We start from the raw sequence: 18776 nt of genomic DNA, 5'->3' as shown, positions 1-18776 counted from the left end.
TTGACCTACCTGTCCGTGGTGATGGAGTTCCACGTGGACAGGAACCTTTGTAGTCTTCCCCCGACAGGTGTTATGTGGTCGGGAGGAAGGGTGAGGGCGTCACTGCTTGTTCTTGGGGGAGGACCTGGTGTTGCCGTAGCCACGTCCTCTGCCCTTTGTACTGGAGCCACGATATCCACCTCGGGTGTTTTTATCGTAGGTGGTCTGTGTATTGCCTTTGTTATACGTTTGTTGTGACCCCTGTCCTCTACCTGCCCCCTTGTTTCCGGGGCGACGAAAGGAGCCGCTCCGAAAGGACTGAGTTTGGAGGGCGCCCATGGACTTTGCAGTGTCCGTGTCCTTTTTTATCTTTGAGGGTGGTGTCAACCTCTGGGCCGAATAAATAGTCGGGGTTGACGGGCTGGTTCAGTATGTTATTTTGTACCTCAGGCTTGAATCCTGAGATTCGTAGCCAGGCATGTCGTCGCAGCATGACGCTTGTGTTTATGGCCCTGGCAGCAGTGTCTGCAGCATCTAGTGCACATTTGATGGAAGCATTTGTGAGTAGCTGCCCCTCTCTGACAAGAATTTCTGCACCTTCTTTGAACTGGTCAGGGAGATGTTGGAGTAGTTGCTCCAATGTGTCATAGTGCGCTCTATCGTAGCGAGCGAGGAGCGCTTGAGTGTTGGCTATGCGCCATATGTTGGCAGCCTGGGCGGCAACTCGCTTGCCGGAGGTCTCTAGCACCTTGGACTCTTTGTCCGGGGGAGGAGCGTCACCTGTCGTTTGCGAGTGTGCCCTCTTGCGAGCATTCGCTACGACGATGGAGTCGAGTGGTAATTGTCCTTTGATGTAAGTAGGATCCCCAGGTGCTGATCTGTATTTTCTATCAATCCTGGGGTTTATCACTCGTGCCCTGGTGGGTTCCTTGAAAATGTCCTTAGCTGGTTTGAGGACCCCCTTCAGCATTGGCAGAGTTTTTACATGTCTTTCTGAGGATGCAAAAGTGTCCATTAGAAAGTCATCCTCGATGGTATCTGAGTGAAGCTGTACCCCATGGTTATTTGCAGCACGTTCAATAAGAGCGTTGAACGCCGCAGTATCCTCCGTGGGAGATGTTTTTGCCCCATAGAGTTGTGGGTCCTGTGTATCGAGAGGTGCACTGGGGTCTGCAGGGTCGCCCCAAGTTTGATCAGGGTCCTGCTGGTCATCAGGGTCTGTGTCTACATGGTAGGGTGCTTGGTCATCCATGTAGTCCTCCAATGCATCCGTGTCGGAGCGCGTGGGGGAGAACCGGTGTGGATCCTGGTAGGAGGAATGGAACGGTTCATAAAGGAGAGGTTCTGATTCCACCGGCAGCTTCCTTTTTAGTGGGATCCTGAAAGGGTCCAATGGCGGTTCCGAAGTTATCCTTCGGTCGTGGAGAATCATCCTGCCAGTGTCGGCGTCGATGACCCGTGACGGAGACGTCTCGTCCGGTGGAACCGGAGTCTGGGTAACCCGTGTCCTGAGTTGGAACATCTTGGGGATTGTTGACGGAGGCAAGCCGAAGGTAATGTTGGCTGGCCCCGTAGAGGTTGCTGGAGCTCCGATCGGGCCGGAACCCGACGGGTCTTTGAGGGCCGCCTTGGTTTTGTTGCTTTGCGTCGCAGCAGGCCGCACTTGGGGCGTCTTTGAGGCTTTGGCACCGGGCAGGTTCGTAGAGCCGGGCGTGGATTTTTTCGGTGCCGGCGGGTCCTCGAGTCGAGGTGTGGCGATCACCGTCGACGTCCTCGATAGGTGAGGCATCTGCGTCGTCGAGGGAGCGACGCGAGGCGAAGCGGGCGGTATTGCCCTCGGTGTTGTTGGCGTCGGTAGCCGAGTAGGTTTCTCGGTGCCGATGGCCTTTTTCCGCTTGTCGACTCCGATGTCGCCCGATTCCAGTTCGGCACCGAAGTCCCTCTTGGTGCGGTCGGTGCCGACGCGTTGCGCTGGCGTCGAAGGCCTCGATCCCACTAGCGCTACTTTCAGTTTCGGTTTCGTATGAACCGGAGCAGCTTTCGGTTTCGGTTTTGTGGTAGGGAAACCAGCTGGCTTATGCAGCAATGGCTGCTGCTGAACGTCCGAGGCCGGGCCCGAGGGCGGGGCCGAAGAACTACGGGATGGGTCTCGGGTAAGGCCCGAAGGCGATCCCTCGACCGGAGCCAAAGGCTGTGGCGCTGGTGTTTCTTCGGTTTGAACAGGTAGGCCTTGTTCATCATTGGAGCTACTCTCTTCGGCCCCTAAGGCCTCCTCGTCGTCTCCTACCTCGGTGTCGTCTTCACCTCTGTGGAAGAGTGACTCATCGCCCTCGTCCGATCCGGGGTCGTGTTCGGAAACGGGACTGGAGGGTATGACTTCTAATTCTTAGACGTCGGCCTCGTCGAAGATGTCTGTTGGGGCCGGTGCCGCGTGCCGCGCCTCGAGTCTCGCCGCTCTTCGGTTCCTTAGAGTCTTCTTGGAACGGAACCGGGCACAGGCCATGCATGTCGATTCGTCGTGGTCCGGCGAAAGGCATTTGTTGCACACCGGATGGACGCCGATGTGTGGGTACTTCGCATTGCATACCGGACACCTTTTGAATGGCGTCCTGGATTCCATCGTCGAAGTAGTCGATGGACAGGTAAATGCGAAAGAAGTCGGTGCTGAAAGTTAGTAAACTAACAAAATGCTATCGAAACCCGATCGATAAACAGTACTGACGCGAACTAAAGGCCTTTTGGCCTCGACCAAATATTTTCCTAACTTGAGCTAAGATAGCACATCCGAACCCAATGGCGGAAAAAAACAATCTGAGGATGGAGAGGATGCCCATGCGCACTGTAGTCCAGGGGAGGAGTCACCTATCCAAGGATACTTCGAAGACTCTTCCAGGACAACAACGTGCAAACATCCGGACCCAACACTAGGCGGCGATCTATGCACAGATATGAATTCAGCAGCCCACATGCCTCGAACGTATATTTATTGTGACTCAATTTTTTGTGTATCTGATCTCCAAAGAAAGTTTTATTCTTTGTTTTAATATTTAGTAAACTGTTTACCTTTTTATGTATATGTATGACATTTGACTTAATGTGACTATTTTTGATTAATTTGTAATAAATTTGCTATTAAGTAATTGGTTTGCTTCGTTGATGCCATATCTCATCCTGTTAGTGTGAAATCTGTATGTTTGAAGGACGGTTGATATTCATAGATCCAAGGGAGATCTTTCTTTTTGACTACGGTCTTACTTGGCACCCCTCTCTCTTGGTTTGGGGTTCCTCTCTCTTTGTTTTTTAACTTATTTCAGTCTTGCAAGGATGCCACTTACAATTCGTTTCCTAACTTGCTCACAATGACAGGTGGATGGGCAGGATTAGCCCTAACTGAATGTCGTGTAGATGTAGTCAATCATTTTTGGAACCAAGTTTAGGTTGGCCAATATCCCTTGGGTGGCTTTCAAACCAAAAAGCAAACATGTTTAGCTCACAAGTTACATTTCCCGGGGCGATTAAAAATCTGTTTGATGAGAAGTCTGCTTTGTGCCACAAAGTGAAGGTTGTAGTACAAATAATAACCCTTCAAATTGTTCAAAAGCGCTGGTCTGCAGTTGGCATTCACAATGAAGAAATTCAACTGACAGTCAGTTGGATACTTCATTGGCACCTCATTGACTTTAGAGTTCCATTTAAATACTAGCGTCTGACACACAAATGAAGACATTGAAACTGCTCCCAGGTGCCAACTGTTCCATGCTTCGCTACAAGAGCACTATGGTAATCTAGTATGGATTGTCCTTCACAGGTCATCTAAGTGAACAGTAGTTGACCACGTTTTGGGTTTGCACCTTAAAAATACCTTTTCTTTTAAATAACTTAACCTGCATAAGTGCACAGTAGAGACAGTTTTATGTATAATACACTAAACAAGTGTACCCACTCTCTCCTGGCGAGCCACAATAAGGAAACCCAACCGAGCCCAAAACTTGTTGCTTTCCTCCATCTGCTTTAAAATAAAAGTGAATAATTTGTTTGAAAAGGGTATAATTATTGTTCTTGTCCTGACTTGATATGAATGTCTTGTGTATATGGGTTTGTGAAGTAGCAAGGGAAACAAAGAGCAGTTGTCTTTATCTGTGTATGCCTTGCAAAACAACAACATTTAATTGTGCTAGAAGGCCATATACCAGCATCGCTTATTCAGACATATAGCATTATGTAGGTAAATAACAAACATGTTTATAAAATGTTATGTTACCCCTGATCTCATTTTAAAAGACTAGAGAATGTTTACCAAGTAAGGCTGTTGTCTCTCCAGCATCCTCCTTCGGGCTGCTGCAGTGCTCTACAGATTCCTCAGTAGACGAAGATGGTAAGTTGTTTACTTCGCTCCGGTTATCCTCTTGAGTGATGCTCAAACTGCCAGCTGACACGCTGCCAGCCATAGAATCGGGAACAGCAATGTCAAGTGTGTCCTCAGCATCCACCTTAAAAAAAAATTTAAAAAAGGATTACATATACACTACCACTTATGCATAGTATTCTCAACCTCCATGCGAGACGGTTAATACATGCTCATCTTGGATTAGAATTTAACAGCCATATATATTTTTTTAACTATGTGGTATGGTTGGATAGCTTACTATTACTAGAGACCTGTAACTGTTCTTTAGATTTTACATTATAGGGCTGGGCTAAATTGCGTAATGTCTTCCTTCAGATTTTCGTGAAATTCCCTGAACATTTCCACAAAATACACCATGGTAATCAAATGTGGTTATCTGGTAGATCACAATTGTTTTCATCCAAACGTTTATCTTATGCCAAATATTTTGTAAGACAACAATAGGAGACTGTTTCAGAAAATATTCCTTGGCCAGATATTTTCTACTCAATATAGTATACACTGGTATCACGCAAGAATTTAACGAGATGTGCTCTCGGGTAAAAATAAAAATTGTGCAAAATCATGTAATTAGAACGTTTGCGAAATTTCATGTAACATGAAATTTGAGAATTTTGCGAGCGCAATAAAAAAATGCCCTCACCTATACAATAGCCCTTTTCCTCATGTTTAAGTAAATTTTCTGGGTTATTTTATAACATGATTATTTAGTAAAAGATCTTAAAAGACTACAACAACTTTCCTCAAAAGTATTTTCAGTGATTTACTTTGGGTTTAAATTTTTTGTATATTTTACATATTAATAAAGTTTTCAAGAAACAAGCAGCTTCGAATGTCATGATTCTAAATGAATCACTGAGAAATAAAAACACAATTTCAAGGTAAGGCGGAGGTAATGAAAATTTGTATTTTGAAAGCATCAGTGCTTAACCTCTTCTGTGCCCATGACGAGATAGTCTCGTCATGGAGCAAGGTTGCGCTGTGCCCATGACGAGACTATCTCGTCATGAACCCCACCCACTAATGTAACGCCCGGCACAGGAGGGGGAAAGGGCGTGGCACAGAAGGGGTTAAAATCAAAAGCTTCTGAATACAAACACCAGCACCTGCTTCCATTTTTCCTTGTAAATCTCCAGACTACCCAGTATACTTCTATATAGAACATCAATTAAAGGCAAGACAAGGCATCATAAATACAAAAAAATAAAGACGAGAGGACAGAAGGAATATCATCGACCTACCATACCATACTCTCAGACACCACAATGCAAATTGTGGGAGAATTAACAAGCATTGACATAGCCAATAGGTCTCGCCTTTGGGACCTTATAAGTGTTTAGCCATGCAACAGTTGCATAACTAAATACTTATAAGGTCCCAAAAGCGAGACCTATTGGCTATGAAAGTGATTGCGATCAAACATCAAAGCGGCCGCGAAAGTGAAAGTAATTGCGGTAAAGCGCGGCGCGCGCGCCCGCCCGCGCACATGCACTGTAGCTCTAGGCTGGCCTGGTAGCACTTTTTGGAGCCCTCTCAATAAGTCTCGCCAGACCAGCGCATGCGCTGGGTCAGGCGAGACCTAAAATCTCTGCTGAGGTAATTAAAACAAGCATAGGCAAAACCAGTATGTCTGGCTTTAATGTGCTCCAATATATAAACAAAGACATTGACAGATGCTGTTTAAATGACATTTGACCATTCAACACACGTAATCACATTAAAGCCATCTCTAATGACTGCTGTGAAAAAAAGTAGTAAAAAAAAGAATGGTTTTCGGTATCAAATGTGTATAGGATATCAATATTTGAATATGACAAACATCATATAGATTAAATATTCTTTGCAATTAAAGCACTTCCAGGAAGGCGTAATGATAACAGCAACTAGCCACCAGCATGAAGTGAGAGCGCGATGCTCCTATTCGAGCAGCCAAAGCGCAGGTTCTATAAATTTTAAATTATCAGTAACAATGGGTAACTGAGTTGTCCTGTCAAATCAGACCTTAAAAAACACAGGAAAAACCAATCAGTTGAATCTCCACTTTTGGCCACCCCAGGTTTCCAAACACAGGGTAAGAAGAAAAAGAAATATAGGGGTCAGGGATCAGAGGGCAAGTAAGGGCCTCGAAATGACTACCTCAATAAAAGAAATGGCTGGTATTTGCAACTGGAAAGTAGGGGAAAATGAAACCAACAAGTAAACAGCCAAATCACCAGGAATCGATGATAATCGCATTCAGTTGAGTGGCAGTTCTTGTCCACCTCGGCCCATCCACTCCCGAGCCACGCCACGCTCCGGCATCTGCAGGGCATGCTCCGTGGGCTTACGGTGGGTATTGGAGAACAGAGCGACTCGGCACAGAAGGTGACCCTTGCTGTGCCCACCCAGTATGACCTCAGGCTCTGCTCATGGGCATGAATGAACAGTTAAAGAATCTTGCCATATTTGTGTTTTCATTACTGTGCTTAGCCCAGTTTAAAAAAAATATTTTATAAAAACTGCTATCAGCAGCCCATTTTTAGCTTGGACATAATACGATATTCATAAATTGAAGGCTATACAGCTTAGGTCAGCATTGTTTATTGACATGAGAATAATGCAATTTCACATCACAACGCTGACATAAGCTTCAATAGCTTCCATGTATTACTATTGATTGTGTGGAATGTACAATTATATGAAGTTGATAGTCAAAAATTGTTTTTTGCACAGTTAGCGGTATCTAGCCCTAAAACAACATGAATATTGCATGAGGGCTCAGGCTAAGGTAAATTGTATAAAGGGAAATTATTCCTTTCGTTATTTCATATATATATAAAAGTGTAAGCCTTGAACCGCTATATAGCTTTTTAGCGTAGCAGCAGAACATTCCCACATAAAACAGATTTGTTTCCAACTTTGCTTGAATTATGAAATAAAAACTTTTAGACAGCAAGGAACTTTAATTAATGCACATTTCCAAGGACTTACTTCCCACGGGATGAAGACAACTGTATAAAGCTGAGCACCAACAAGACAAATTGTGATTTTCAGGAAGATCATATCACCGTGGTACTCCACCTGGTGGCCAACAGATACAGGACCGACACCCACACCAAGAACATCTGGATCATCAACAGCAAACTCAACATGACCAGTCAAGTCAATGCAGTCATCCCCTCATGTTTCTATACCCTTAAGATGCTGTGGAAGATTTTTAAATGGCTCCAAATCAGCACCAGGAGAACAGTCATGCAGGCCCTCTGTGCCAGGATCAACAAAAAAAAAAACGCACCAGAAGGCTGCAGACTATTCAGAACTTGGCGTCCAGAATCACTCTTAAGCTCCCATGCCACACTCGCATCAAACCATAATTGGAGTTACACTTGCTCTCCATTCATAAACAAGCACAAATCAAACTCCTCACCCACACATTCAAGGCACTACATAGCACTGGCCCAGCATACCTAAACAATCACATCTGCTTTCACAAACCTTCCAGACAACTCCGCTCGTCCAGACACCTACTTCGACATACCTCACGCATACGGAAAACCAGAACAGGCACTCTAGCCTTTATCCTACGTAACTCCTAAAGTGTGTAACAACCTGCAGATACACATAAGTGGCGCCTCCTCACTTCTTGAATTACCCAATATGCCGATGACCTGGAATTTCGAGTAATCAACTAAGCCCTAGGTGTGCCCACACTCATACGTGCTCTGTGGCACGATACCCTCCCGGGTGATAGTCACTCTACAAATCTGCATACCATAGCAAAAAGGAAATGGAAGTAGCAAAGATAAATTAGGAGCAGTGAGTGCCCACATCCAGACAACACAAGCACAGCTATTTTACAACAGAGGAATTCACTTGTCTGAAGTATTTGATATTAACGTGTAGTAATGCAAGTGACACTACTATTAGAATACTTGGGTGCTGTAGGACATTGAAAAAGGCCCAAATGACGTAACACCTAGTCATAAAAACTACACAGACAGGCCGGATTCCAAGAATTTCCCTATTATGTCATGCAGTATTGTGCCACATGATGCATGAGAAATGCGTCACAGCAAAGGAACACGCACAAACCTCTTTCGGACTTTATACTTTTTTTTTTTTTTTAAAGAACTGCATGCAAAGAGATTACAGTGTGCTATGGAAGAGAAGTTTTTCTATCACTTTTTCCGCTTTCCATAGCACTTTCTGACAACCCACAAATCTCACAAATCATGTGGTTCTCTTTTGTTGTACAAGACGGCTTTAATGCACCATACCTACCCAAAACCCAAGTGCTTTGATAACATCCAGTTTGCACATTGGACAAGTTCTGTGCTCAAGCAGCCACGGGTCAATGCACACTCGATGGAATATATGCCTAGGAAAAATAAAGTACAGTTCATTAAAAAAATGTAAATCAAAAACTGGCAGCATAAGGTTCAATATTCAGCTCGTAATGTTTAACCCAACAGAAGCAGACATGCAAACGATGGCTATTGTGCCGATACACCTGTAGGCAAAGAAGGCTGAGCATTTAAGTCCTCTACAAATTCAAATTTGTGTAGATTTATGATATGTAGGAGGGCTTGAACCTCTTGTATCAATCAAACAGAAATGAATCTACAGTAAAACAAGACTCATACACATTTGTGGAGACTCAAACTATGTTCATATTGGCAGACCAGCAAGTTAAAGGACCCTGCTACAGAAACCTAGATGTCATGGCTCACAAATGTGAGCGAGCTGGTCCATCCATTCGGAGAGGTAAAAAGCGATATATACCACCAGTGGCATAATGCAAAATGATGCCCCCTGCAGAAATGTAATGATGGGGCCTCTGAGCCTCCCATTGCTCACAAATATTCATTGGCCTTGGGCTGAATGAAGACCCCTTGAAGGATTGCGAGCCCCCTGTAGGGAACTGGAAAATAGGGAGACTGTGGTTCCATCTCAAAGCAGGTCGAACTGAATTTCACAACTGAAGTGCCACCTAGGACCACACAGCCTCACAGAGTTTGGGGCGACACCCCAAGTCTGCAAAAACCCAAGAAGCCTTATGGTGAAAATGCTGGTAAAGTTTCAGATGCACAAAGAGGACCATTATACCGCTAAGCTTTCAAAGTCAATAAGAATTAGACGCTCAAGAACTAAAACCAGTGCAAGTTGCGCAAAGTCGTTGGCTTTTTCATTAATCTGTAATAATTGTTTAAAAGTGCTGGTCTGCAGTTGGCATTCTGAATGGAGGAATTCAACTGGCTGTCAGGAGGAATCTTCATTTGCACCTCCTTGACTTTATAGTTTCATTTAAATGCCAGCGTCTAACATACAAATGAAGATATAGGCTTTGCTCCCCAGCGCCCATTGTTCCATGCTTGGCTACAAGAGCACGAAGGTCATCTAGTATGGATCGGCTTGTGTGCTTGAAGCGAGAGACAAGTTTTGTGATCAAAGTTTAGCTGGAGCTTCCTTGATACTTGTGACGCTTTGCATTTAGTGAATTCTGGCATTCAAGACATCTTCCCCTGAGACTATTACATTTTTGGGCCAGAGAAGAGTGCACAAGATGTCCCAAAATTCGTCAGAGTTGAAAGGGCACTGTAGCCCTTTATGCACCCATGCCCAAACTGTGGTAAAAGGATGCCTCGCTAAGTCACAATTTAGGGCCGCACTTAGTCGTTTGATAACGACTGACTCACACTCCTGTTGTTCCAATCAGGAGCGGCTGGTATGCTGGAGGAGATAGAGGCAAGGGGGTGAGGAAGGGCACTAAGGGTCGCGGGTAAAAAATAAAAACTTACCTTCAGCCTTCCCAGTCGTGCTCCTCCTCAGGAAGGAACAGGCTCCCAGAATGCCCTGCAGCCAATCCTGAAGCTGCTCTCGCACATGAGAGCAGCTTCAGAATTGGACTGAGCGCCCTCGATTTGCGCTCCAGGACAGACTGAGTCTGTGCCTGCTCTCTCCAGCCCAGCTGCGTTACTGGGTTGGACAGCTTTCACTGCGCATGATGGTTTGGCTGACCTCACAGTGGGCCAAATCTTCATGTGCAGTGACGGGAGTGCAGTACCACTCCTCAGTGCCGTCACTACCAGGCCCCGCCCACAAGACTCGTCCGGAAAGGAAAAATAAAACTAGTGTTGCTTTATATTTCCTTTTCTGCTGTTTGGGGGAGGGGAGCACTCCTCCGCTGGTCCCAATACCAAGTTACTTGCCTAATCTACAATTATTTGTAGCACTTGATCCATGCTTCACTTAAGTGAAACAGTCTCTCTAGTCCATTGGCCGCTTTGGCCAAGCAAAGGTCAGATAACCAAAAGGCCATCTCAGGCTCGCCTTGGAATGAAACCGTTGAAGGTGTCATCAGCATGCCTCCCGATGGCCCTTCCCAGTGAAATAAATTACACAATAAATAGAAGGGTGAGAGTAAAGACCCCTTCATGACCTAAAGAGCCGCTACAGTCACAGGCTACACGAGTACCCAGTGCTCATGGACTCCACCCCATTTATGTCCTTCTGTTGTCTCGCTGTTCCAGTTATACACCTTCAGCCCTTTCAGACATTCGCATCCCTTCTTCCAATGAGTAAGACACTAAGACACTAAAAGGACTGCCTTTGGCAGAGACGGTCTAGTGTTCTTTGTAAAACATATATTAAACGTCAGAGGTTAAAATAGTACTACATAAAGCAAAAAGAGAGGAGTTGACCTAAAGGCTAGGGCGGTCGACCTCGAATCTGGGGAACTGGGTTTGAGTCTCGGCAATGACGCTGAACATCCTGTGATTCTGGGCAAATCACTTAATCTCCCGGTGCCCAACAAAAATGAATGTGTCCTCATGTAATGCAACTGGTGCTATGTAAAGCACTGATAACCGATTCGGGTCAAGTCTGCACTATATAAAACTCTGTAAATAAATAAAGAAACCACTAGTCCTGCTTCACAAGAATTAAGCAACCGATTTCAAAACGGTCACCGGAAAAGCTGTATGGCCAGCCAATGCCACAGCAACACCTCATGATCATAGAAGGCAGAATATGGATACCAAGGACTGCAGTAGTGCCCTGCTCGGAGGCAAAACAGAAAACAAAGTCTCAAAGAAAGCTGCGTGGCAGCCAAGAATCCATCTTCCCTTAGAAAGACGATTTTGGAGAGAAAATGGTAGTTTGCTATTGTCATTAATATGTTAAAAACCCACGTAAAGATGAATCTGCAGATGACCTCCACCGAACAGGATGCGAATGCTCCAAAAGTTTCCATAAGAGCTATGGTGGGCGTGGTATGTGGCGGCCTATTCCACTCTAGCACTAAGCACAAACACTGCAAGGTTGGAAAAGGAGTGGCTTTCTCACAGGAGATGCGAGTGATGCTCCAGACAGACTAGGAGCTGAGCTGGTGCATATTTCAGTCACACAAAACATGGATGTGCAGTCTGGAAGAATCAAGCTGCTCTAAAATCTCATGTTCGCTCTGTAGATCCTCGTGGCCTGTAAGGCTTTCTTCGTAGTGAATGCTATTTGCTGACACCTCCTCTGGTCGAGCCTCAGATCTGTTTGGCTAAAACCCTACAGGATGGTACAAGCTCCTGGCATGGCCCCTCAGAGTCCTGAGCTCTCATCAGGATACTTAGTGGACTCTCAGTGCCCCAGGGTCAAGAATCTCACAGAGAAAGAATCCTCATCAATGGCTGTGAAAAGCTTAAAATGGCAGCTCTCCACAAAGTCACCAGAACTGTCATCAATAAAGGGGGACTGCTTCACAAGCTCTGCCTCATGTGTGTCTCAAATACTTCTCCCTGCCATGAGGCAATGAGCAAGCGAGAACCTGGGCCACCACACAGCTACTATCAACCAGTGGAGAAAAATTAAACTGTGAACAAACTACAATTGAAATGCTAGCCTCACCACAGATGAGCACATGTGCGACAACAGAAGCAACAATAAAGGGAGCAGAGAAAACCTGCCTTCAGCATCAGAATCAGATGTTTGTCCAACACTAGCAGTGTCAGCGTGTGTATTGTGTCCAAGCCAAAAGAATGTAGACCAGGACAGCGCCTCACAAATCTGCAGCGGCGCAGAGCGTCGCGACTTGCAGCCATGTACATGAACGCCACAGAAACACGAAGCTTGTAATTGAGACAAACCCATGCTGTAATCTTGCTGTCGCGTTGTAATGTGTGGTTTGGCAAAAAGACAATAACAAAATATTTTTTAAACTGTCTTCCGCACAAAACAGGTGAAAGGCCAAGCGAGCCCCACAAGAAAACTGAAACATTCTTCAGACTCAGACAGTTTGAAAATGTGCTTCCGCAAAGATGAAGTACTTATTCCTTACGACAACCTACACGCCATTACTGCAACTCTGCAGCACATGACTGAGTCCACCCCCAAATCAAGACATATGATGATGGGGTTGGTGGCTGCCTCGACTCTGGGGCAGAATCATGCAAGGAGGTCAGGGGACAGTGGGGTTCACAGATTGTCAAATGAATGTTTCTTTTAACCTGCACACTACATCCCCAATTCTTTACATGCCATAGAATAGAGGTTGTGAGAGATACTCTCTTGGAAAAAAGAGGGCAACTGAAGTAGGGATGGAAAACTGCTCAGCCGCGCCTTTTCCAAGATTCAAGACCACTGCTAGGCTGGAGCCACAGTTTAAAATGGACACTCCCTCAAACTATATTTTCTTCCTCGCCTTCCTCCCCATTTTTCAGTAGATGTTTCACAGGTCCTTGACAAGATATTTTATAAGAGAGGAACACATTGAAAACTACATTTAGAAACGGATATGTTGCATAAAGTGAATCATCAGCTTCCTGTAGCCAGTGGGATACTGAAAGCGAAGTACTCCCAAAGCTGGTTGTACTTCCTCACAAGCAACTAATTGGAATATTCGGATAGCTAAACCAGCTTTAGCAAGAGACCAAGTTCACCGTTTGTAAAATGTTGATCTGACATACCGAAGATAGGAACTAGGCGCCGTCCGATCACCGTTGCTTTTGTTAGGATACCTCCGATAGTCAGAAACTCCTTTCCTTCTCGGTTGTCCAGCCATTTTAGGACTTACCAAACTGTGGTTAGTTCAAGTTTTGCAGCATCAGGAAGCAATGCGCACAAGGCAAACATGTTGCTTTGTAAACCGGTGTTTTTAGGTCTTGTATTTGTGAGCATGCGATAGTGCACACGCTCTCGCTTGCGAGACTTTTGTGTTGAGTAATGGGCTTGGAGCCCACCCACTGCTTACCATTCATTGGCATCACTGCCACTCTTCTTTGCTGACTTCTAACTGGGCAGTGCTTGCCAGGAGTCACTTCCTTTTCTTGATGTGGCGCAGGGAATAAGTACAGATGAATTTAGTTTTATTAGTGCCCTTACGCTGTCCGTCCACTGCCTGCACTGTGATTTAGGTACTATTTGATTTATCCCTCCCACCCTCTGAGTTTTGCCATCATCCCTCCCTACCACCCTCTGTGTGATTTGTTATTTTCCTCTCCCTCCCACACTCCATCCGTTTTTCTTTTATCGCTCCCTCACTGTTTGTTTTGCCTTCATCCATAACTCCTTCTCCCCTGCCCACCTTCATTTCCCCTGCCCCAGTTACTTCTCCCCCCCCCCCCCCCCCCCCCAGCAGAACAGGAAGAAAAGTGCTATGATGTGGTCTGCGCAGGTCGCTTCATAGCACATTGTTTTTTGTAATGTCCTACCGTACACCAACCACCTGCCCTCTGGTTTGCCACCCCCAACCAATTGCCAAAGCCAATAGCTTGCCCATAGGCGAGACCTTTGCCAATGCTGGTGGGTCTCGGTCTTTGCTCTCACAGTTTCTTTAGTGTAATGCGTAAATATTTGGGCAAACCTTCTGGGTAAGGACTCTGCAGAATAGCAGCTCATCTTTGCCACAGGACTCGGAGTTTTGCAAAACTGCACTTTGATTAAGCCGATATAGAATGGAATTGTGTGAGAATTTCATCTGGAAGGGAATTTATCTTCAGGAAGGATGCAACCTTGTTTATAGGCAGATCTTGCAATTGCCCACTGCATGCACTGGATTGTTTGTACTTTGTTTGGCAAGGATTCTGTTGGCTATTTCCACAATAAATGAATGATGAATAACTGCCTGCCAACTGTCTCTCCTCCAGGCTGTTTACTAATCCACATTTGAGATGAAAGGGACCTACGTAAGGTCACTGCAAGAGTAGGGTGTTATCAGCATTTCCCCAGGCATTACAAATCTGGTCACTGGCTGTATTTCAATGCCGATAAACACAAGTCCAACAATTGACTTGTACAGGGCATTCTGCCATCTACCAGCATGAGTAAGTTCCTGTTACACCACATCTTGTGAGAGTGGATGTTTCGCGTTGCTGCCTTATTGCTCTGTACACGCACAAGAGATTGTGTTGCATACGTTTTTCACATAAGACCAAATGGATCACTGTAACAAATGTCCTTCCCCCTCCTTTCCTATAGATATTGAGCTGCAGGCATATTTTTGTCTGTAAAAGGTGGTGCTGTGTTTATCGTTATTCCTCTCTTTCTGCATTAAAAGACAGTGGTCTGCAGCCTAGGTGGCTAGCCTTGAGCCATTTGGACAAATAACCGCTTTACAAGGCAAAAAACAAAAGTATACAGCAGAAGTGCCTGCTGCACTCCTTCTTGACCAGCACAGCACCAACAGCTGCACGAGCATGCAAACTGCACCTTGACCTTGTTAGAAACCCAAACAACACACATTCTGGAGCTACACACTCATGGATAGGCCTCGGCCTACAGTAAACTTTGTGCTTTTGGGAAAAGTCTGACAAACCAAGCTGAACGGCTTAAAGGCCTAACTCAGGGCAAGGGCACGTTGTACATGGACTTGTTCGCAGCTAGCACGGATTCTTTCACGTTTCTTAACACTGGTAGTTAGTTACTTTAATTACATAAAACGTTTAACACACATTTTTACTGAAATATGTACCACAAAAAGAAAAAAATGCTACCAATATGTGCAAAAAGAACAATTGATGGACAGAATGCAGAACAAAGTCATACATTCACCCCAGTACAGAGATCTGGGCCTAAATCCATCTTTTTTTGCTCAACATGCCCTTCCAGTTTGAACCCAGCCATATGCAAATCAGTCTTGACCCTGTGCCCAATGGGAACAGTCCAGCCCGAACTGCCAGGCCAGGTCCTCCCTGGACTGGAACAAAGCATCCTAGGACCGGTTTCGGAATTTCACTCATCAGCCAAACTGGGGTGGCGTAGTGGGCAAAAGAACAATGGATTTAACCCAGATCTCTTGACTGTGGGAGAATGTTTGACTCATTCAGCATTCCGGCCATCATTTGTTGCATTTACACCAATATGTGGCCACCATAGGGTTTCAATAAAAAAAAAAAAGAATTAAAAACACATTCACTTAAGTGGCCATTTTCCTAGCGTTCTCCTAAAGTTGTGCCATGCATTTTATTACTAGTGAATTAGACAAAAAGGAATTAACCATGCACTCTAATCCCAGTTAGCTACAATTTCAACACCTAAGAAAACAGAAAGTAAATAAATCACCAATAAAGTCGGCACTCGAAGTTGAGCAAAGTCCCGAGCACACCTAGTGGTGGTATCAAAATTGTTATTAAAGTCTCAGTGAAAGTTTACAATTGCTATTGGTCGACAGCAGTTTGAATTTTGAGAAGTTATTTAATAACATAACTGAATTTGAACACAAACAGCCAGCCGACACGTGTTTCGTCACAAGAAGTGGTCCTGTGGCTCTTCAGGGCTATATAGCGTTTGCGAGGATGGAGATGGTAGGCCCCAGGGAACCGGTGATAATTCCAACCCGGTCCGGGTTGCCGTGCGAGAGGAACGAAGAAATCCAGAAGTGGGAGCTCCCAAAAGCACACGGGCACGGTGTGAGCGCCGCGTGATTGAGGAGATGCGGGTTCGGAGCTTAAAGCCCCGGGCGAGTGAGGAGCAGGAGGCCGTGGAGTAAAAGGTGAAGCCGAGGCGGGTATGCTGATCGGTGCGTGAGCGCGAGTATGTCTGGGTGTTGTGAAAACAGACGTCCAGTGGCTGGCACGGACGCCGGGTCTTGGCGGAAGGATGGGAGCCCGTCGGTAGGAGTGGAGCGGTGCTATCCACGAAGCTGAGGCCAGCGGGTAGGCGGGTGCGCCTGCCGGGTAAAGCTGATGCCGGAGGGTAATGGTATCTTACGGCTGCCGTGGGTTGGGTAATTCCCCCGACCCAGCAGCACCGTACCCACTCAGGTCTATTGACAACACAGCACGCATTAGTCTGAGCGCCATTTCTTCCTGACTTTACTAAAAACCCTACCCTTAGCCTTCGGCACTCGAAGTGCAGGAAAAATAAACAGTCAGAACGTTAGCTATATAAAAGAATATATATATTTTTTTAAAGTACACTTTACCCCTGCATGGACATTTTAGATAAAGTATTCTTTTGGCGTTTAATAACAATATGCACGGGGTTTGTGCTGTCACTCAAAACGAAGGGAGCCAATGGGTAAAGCAGGGTAACCCACGGCCTTTTGTCATATGCTGTGGTGGACGGAAGCAAAACGTGAATGGCAATTTAACGGGCAAATAGATAAAGCGAGCAGACAAACACCCTCCTTGTATGTATGCTGCGTAGGAAATTCTTGGAAAAACAATAAGGTGAGACAATTTAAAGCGGTCTCAAAGGCCAGACCTAATAACAGTTTGGGAACTGGAAGCAGCACAGAAAGGACAGATGTAACGAACTTGTTTGTTATACTTGGGTTCCAAAGGTTTTTACTTCATAAGGTGCAATCTTTTGAAGGGCTCGCAATTATTATTTTAAGAAAGTGTGTTTTCCAAACAGGTTATCACTTTAAACCCAAGTTCACCCCCACACTTTCGCGGTTACAGTTTGCCGTGGTGCTTTACTGGAAACAGAACATCGAATGTGTAACTCATTTAAACCCACTACAAGCGGATATATTTTATTTGCCATGAGTCTCTACTAGCAACAGAAATAGTCGGTACGAAGAGGGTTAAACCATTTTTCCAAAGACCTGCACAGTGATTATGTCGAGTCTCACAGTACAACTGCGGCAGATTTAAAGATAGTGTCTGTTTTCCTCTCCTGTAATTAGGTGTTACACTAAAACAGCAACATGATTTTATCAATTTATTTGAAGCATTATCTGCAGTCCTGCGAGCAACAGTCAGTCGACATTCCTCTTTTGGGCTGGTCTTTTTTGTTGGCACAGAGCAGGTCGCCTCCTCTTTATCACTGCTTATGTTGGGTGCCTTCCCCGAGGCTCTTTGGCAATTTACAAAACATGCTTTACAAAACAATTTCTGTTTATACCAACAGTGGTTTTCTGAAGGAGTCTTTTCTTTTAGGATGCTTCAACCGTTTGTGGTGCGGGGCAAACAAACACATCTCTGCAAAACCTCCCAAAAAGGTGGAGCACAACAATAAACCTGCGGTTCACCTTCAAAAACACATACTTTTAGAGGCTACCAAAAACAGCCTGCCTGTTTTGAGGACAAACTAATATACTATCATGGCATTCCAACACGCATCTAAAAAACATAAATAAAAAAGGTATTTTTTTTAGCCCGTCTTTCTGCTAGAGATCAGTCTGGGTCCAAGGGTAGGCAACAGGGTTAGAAACTTCAACTACCTTGGTACAGACTTGGGGTCTCAGTACCGGGTACCATTAGATGAATTAGCCCCAGAAGTCGAAGGACTTGTCTTCCAATATAAACACCTCAGAAGGGTCAGAGTTTGGTTGCAAAGATGCCTCCTAGGGAACCCAGTTTGATGAGGAGCACCACAGGCCCATCGCTGTCTGATGCAAGGCTCTCTGGAAGTATTCAGACCAAGATAGGTGTCATTCCTTAGAGGGACCCCACGGTGTAGTATCCGCAGACCCAACCACCCAGAGAACAAATGACCACCGGGGGTGGTGTAAAGAGGTCTACTCGTGTTGTACTTTTAAATAAACGTTGCTCCGCAACTCCCAAAGAGTTGCGAATTCCATCAAATTCTATTCGCCGACACCACTGGCAGAGCAGAGTCTTGGCAGAAAAGAAACCGCACGTATAAGAGCATCGAGTGGTTAGACGGCACGTACTTTGATTACTACATCCAACACTTTGGTTAAAAACAGTAAATGTTCATTGGCACACGAGGACTTTGACTCAACGGCATAAGAAGCTGCTTTGAAATTTAAGAGAGCAACAGGAGTAAGAAACTGTGAATACAATAAAATGCAGGGGCCTTGGCAGTTTGTGTCTGACATCCCTGGTCCCAAGAAAGTAGTAAAGCTGGAAGAAGATAGCGAGGGGGCTAGAAAGAAGATGGGGTCCAGGGAGGGGATGGACAATGCTTACAGTGGACTTCTGCCTGGTGAAGTGAGAAAGTGCTCTGGTGCCCG

General features: G+C 45.3%; 1 protein-coding gene across 2 annotated transcripts in view; it reads right to left on the bottom strand.

Moving 5' to 3' along the window:
- Nucleotides 1–18776, bottom strand: part of RNF149 (ring finger protein 149) — a 91251-nt gene that overhangs the window by 15863 nt on the left and 56612 nt on the right. For both annotated transcript variants that reach the window (XM_085622757.1, XM_085622758.1), the window contains 2 exons: nucleotides 8648–8744; nucleotides 4277–4469 (listed from right to left, as the gene is read on the bottom strand). In XM_085622757.1, coding sequence (XP_085478883.1) covers nucleotides 4277–4469; nucleotides 8648–8744 — 290 coding nt within the window. The remainder of the gene's footprint in view (nucleotides 1–4276; nucleotides 4470–8647; nucleotides 8745–18776) is intronic.

Source organism: Triturus cristatus, chromosome 8 (assembly GCF_964204655.1).
Source record: "Triturus cristatus chromosome 8, aTriCri1.1, whole genome shotgun sequence".
Taxonomy (NCBI): Eukaryota; Metazoa; Chordata; class Amphibia; order Caudata; family Salamandridae; genus Triturus; species Triturus cristatus.
The sequence above is the reverse complement of the archived record's forward strand: the minus strand, read 5'-3'. Positions and strand labels throughout refer to the sequence as shown.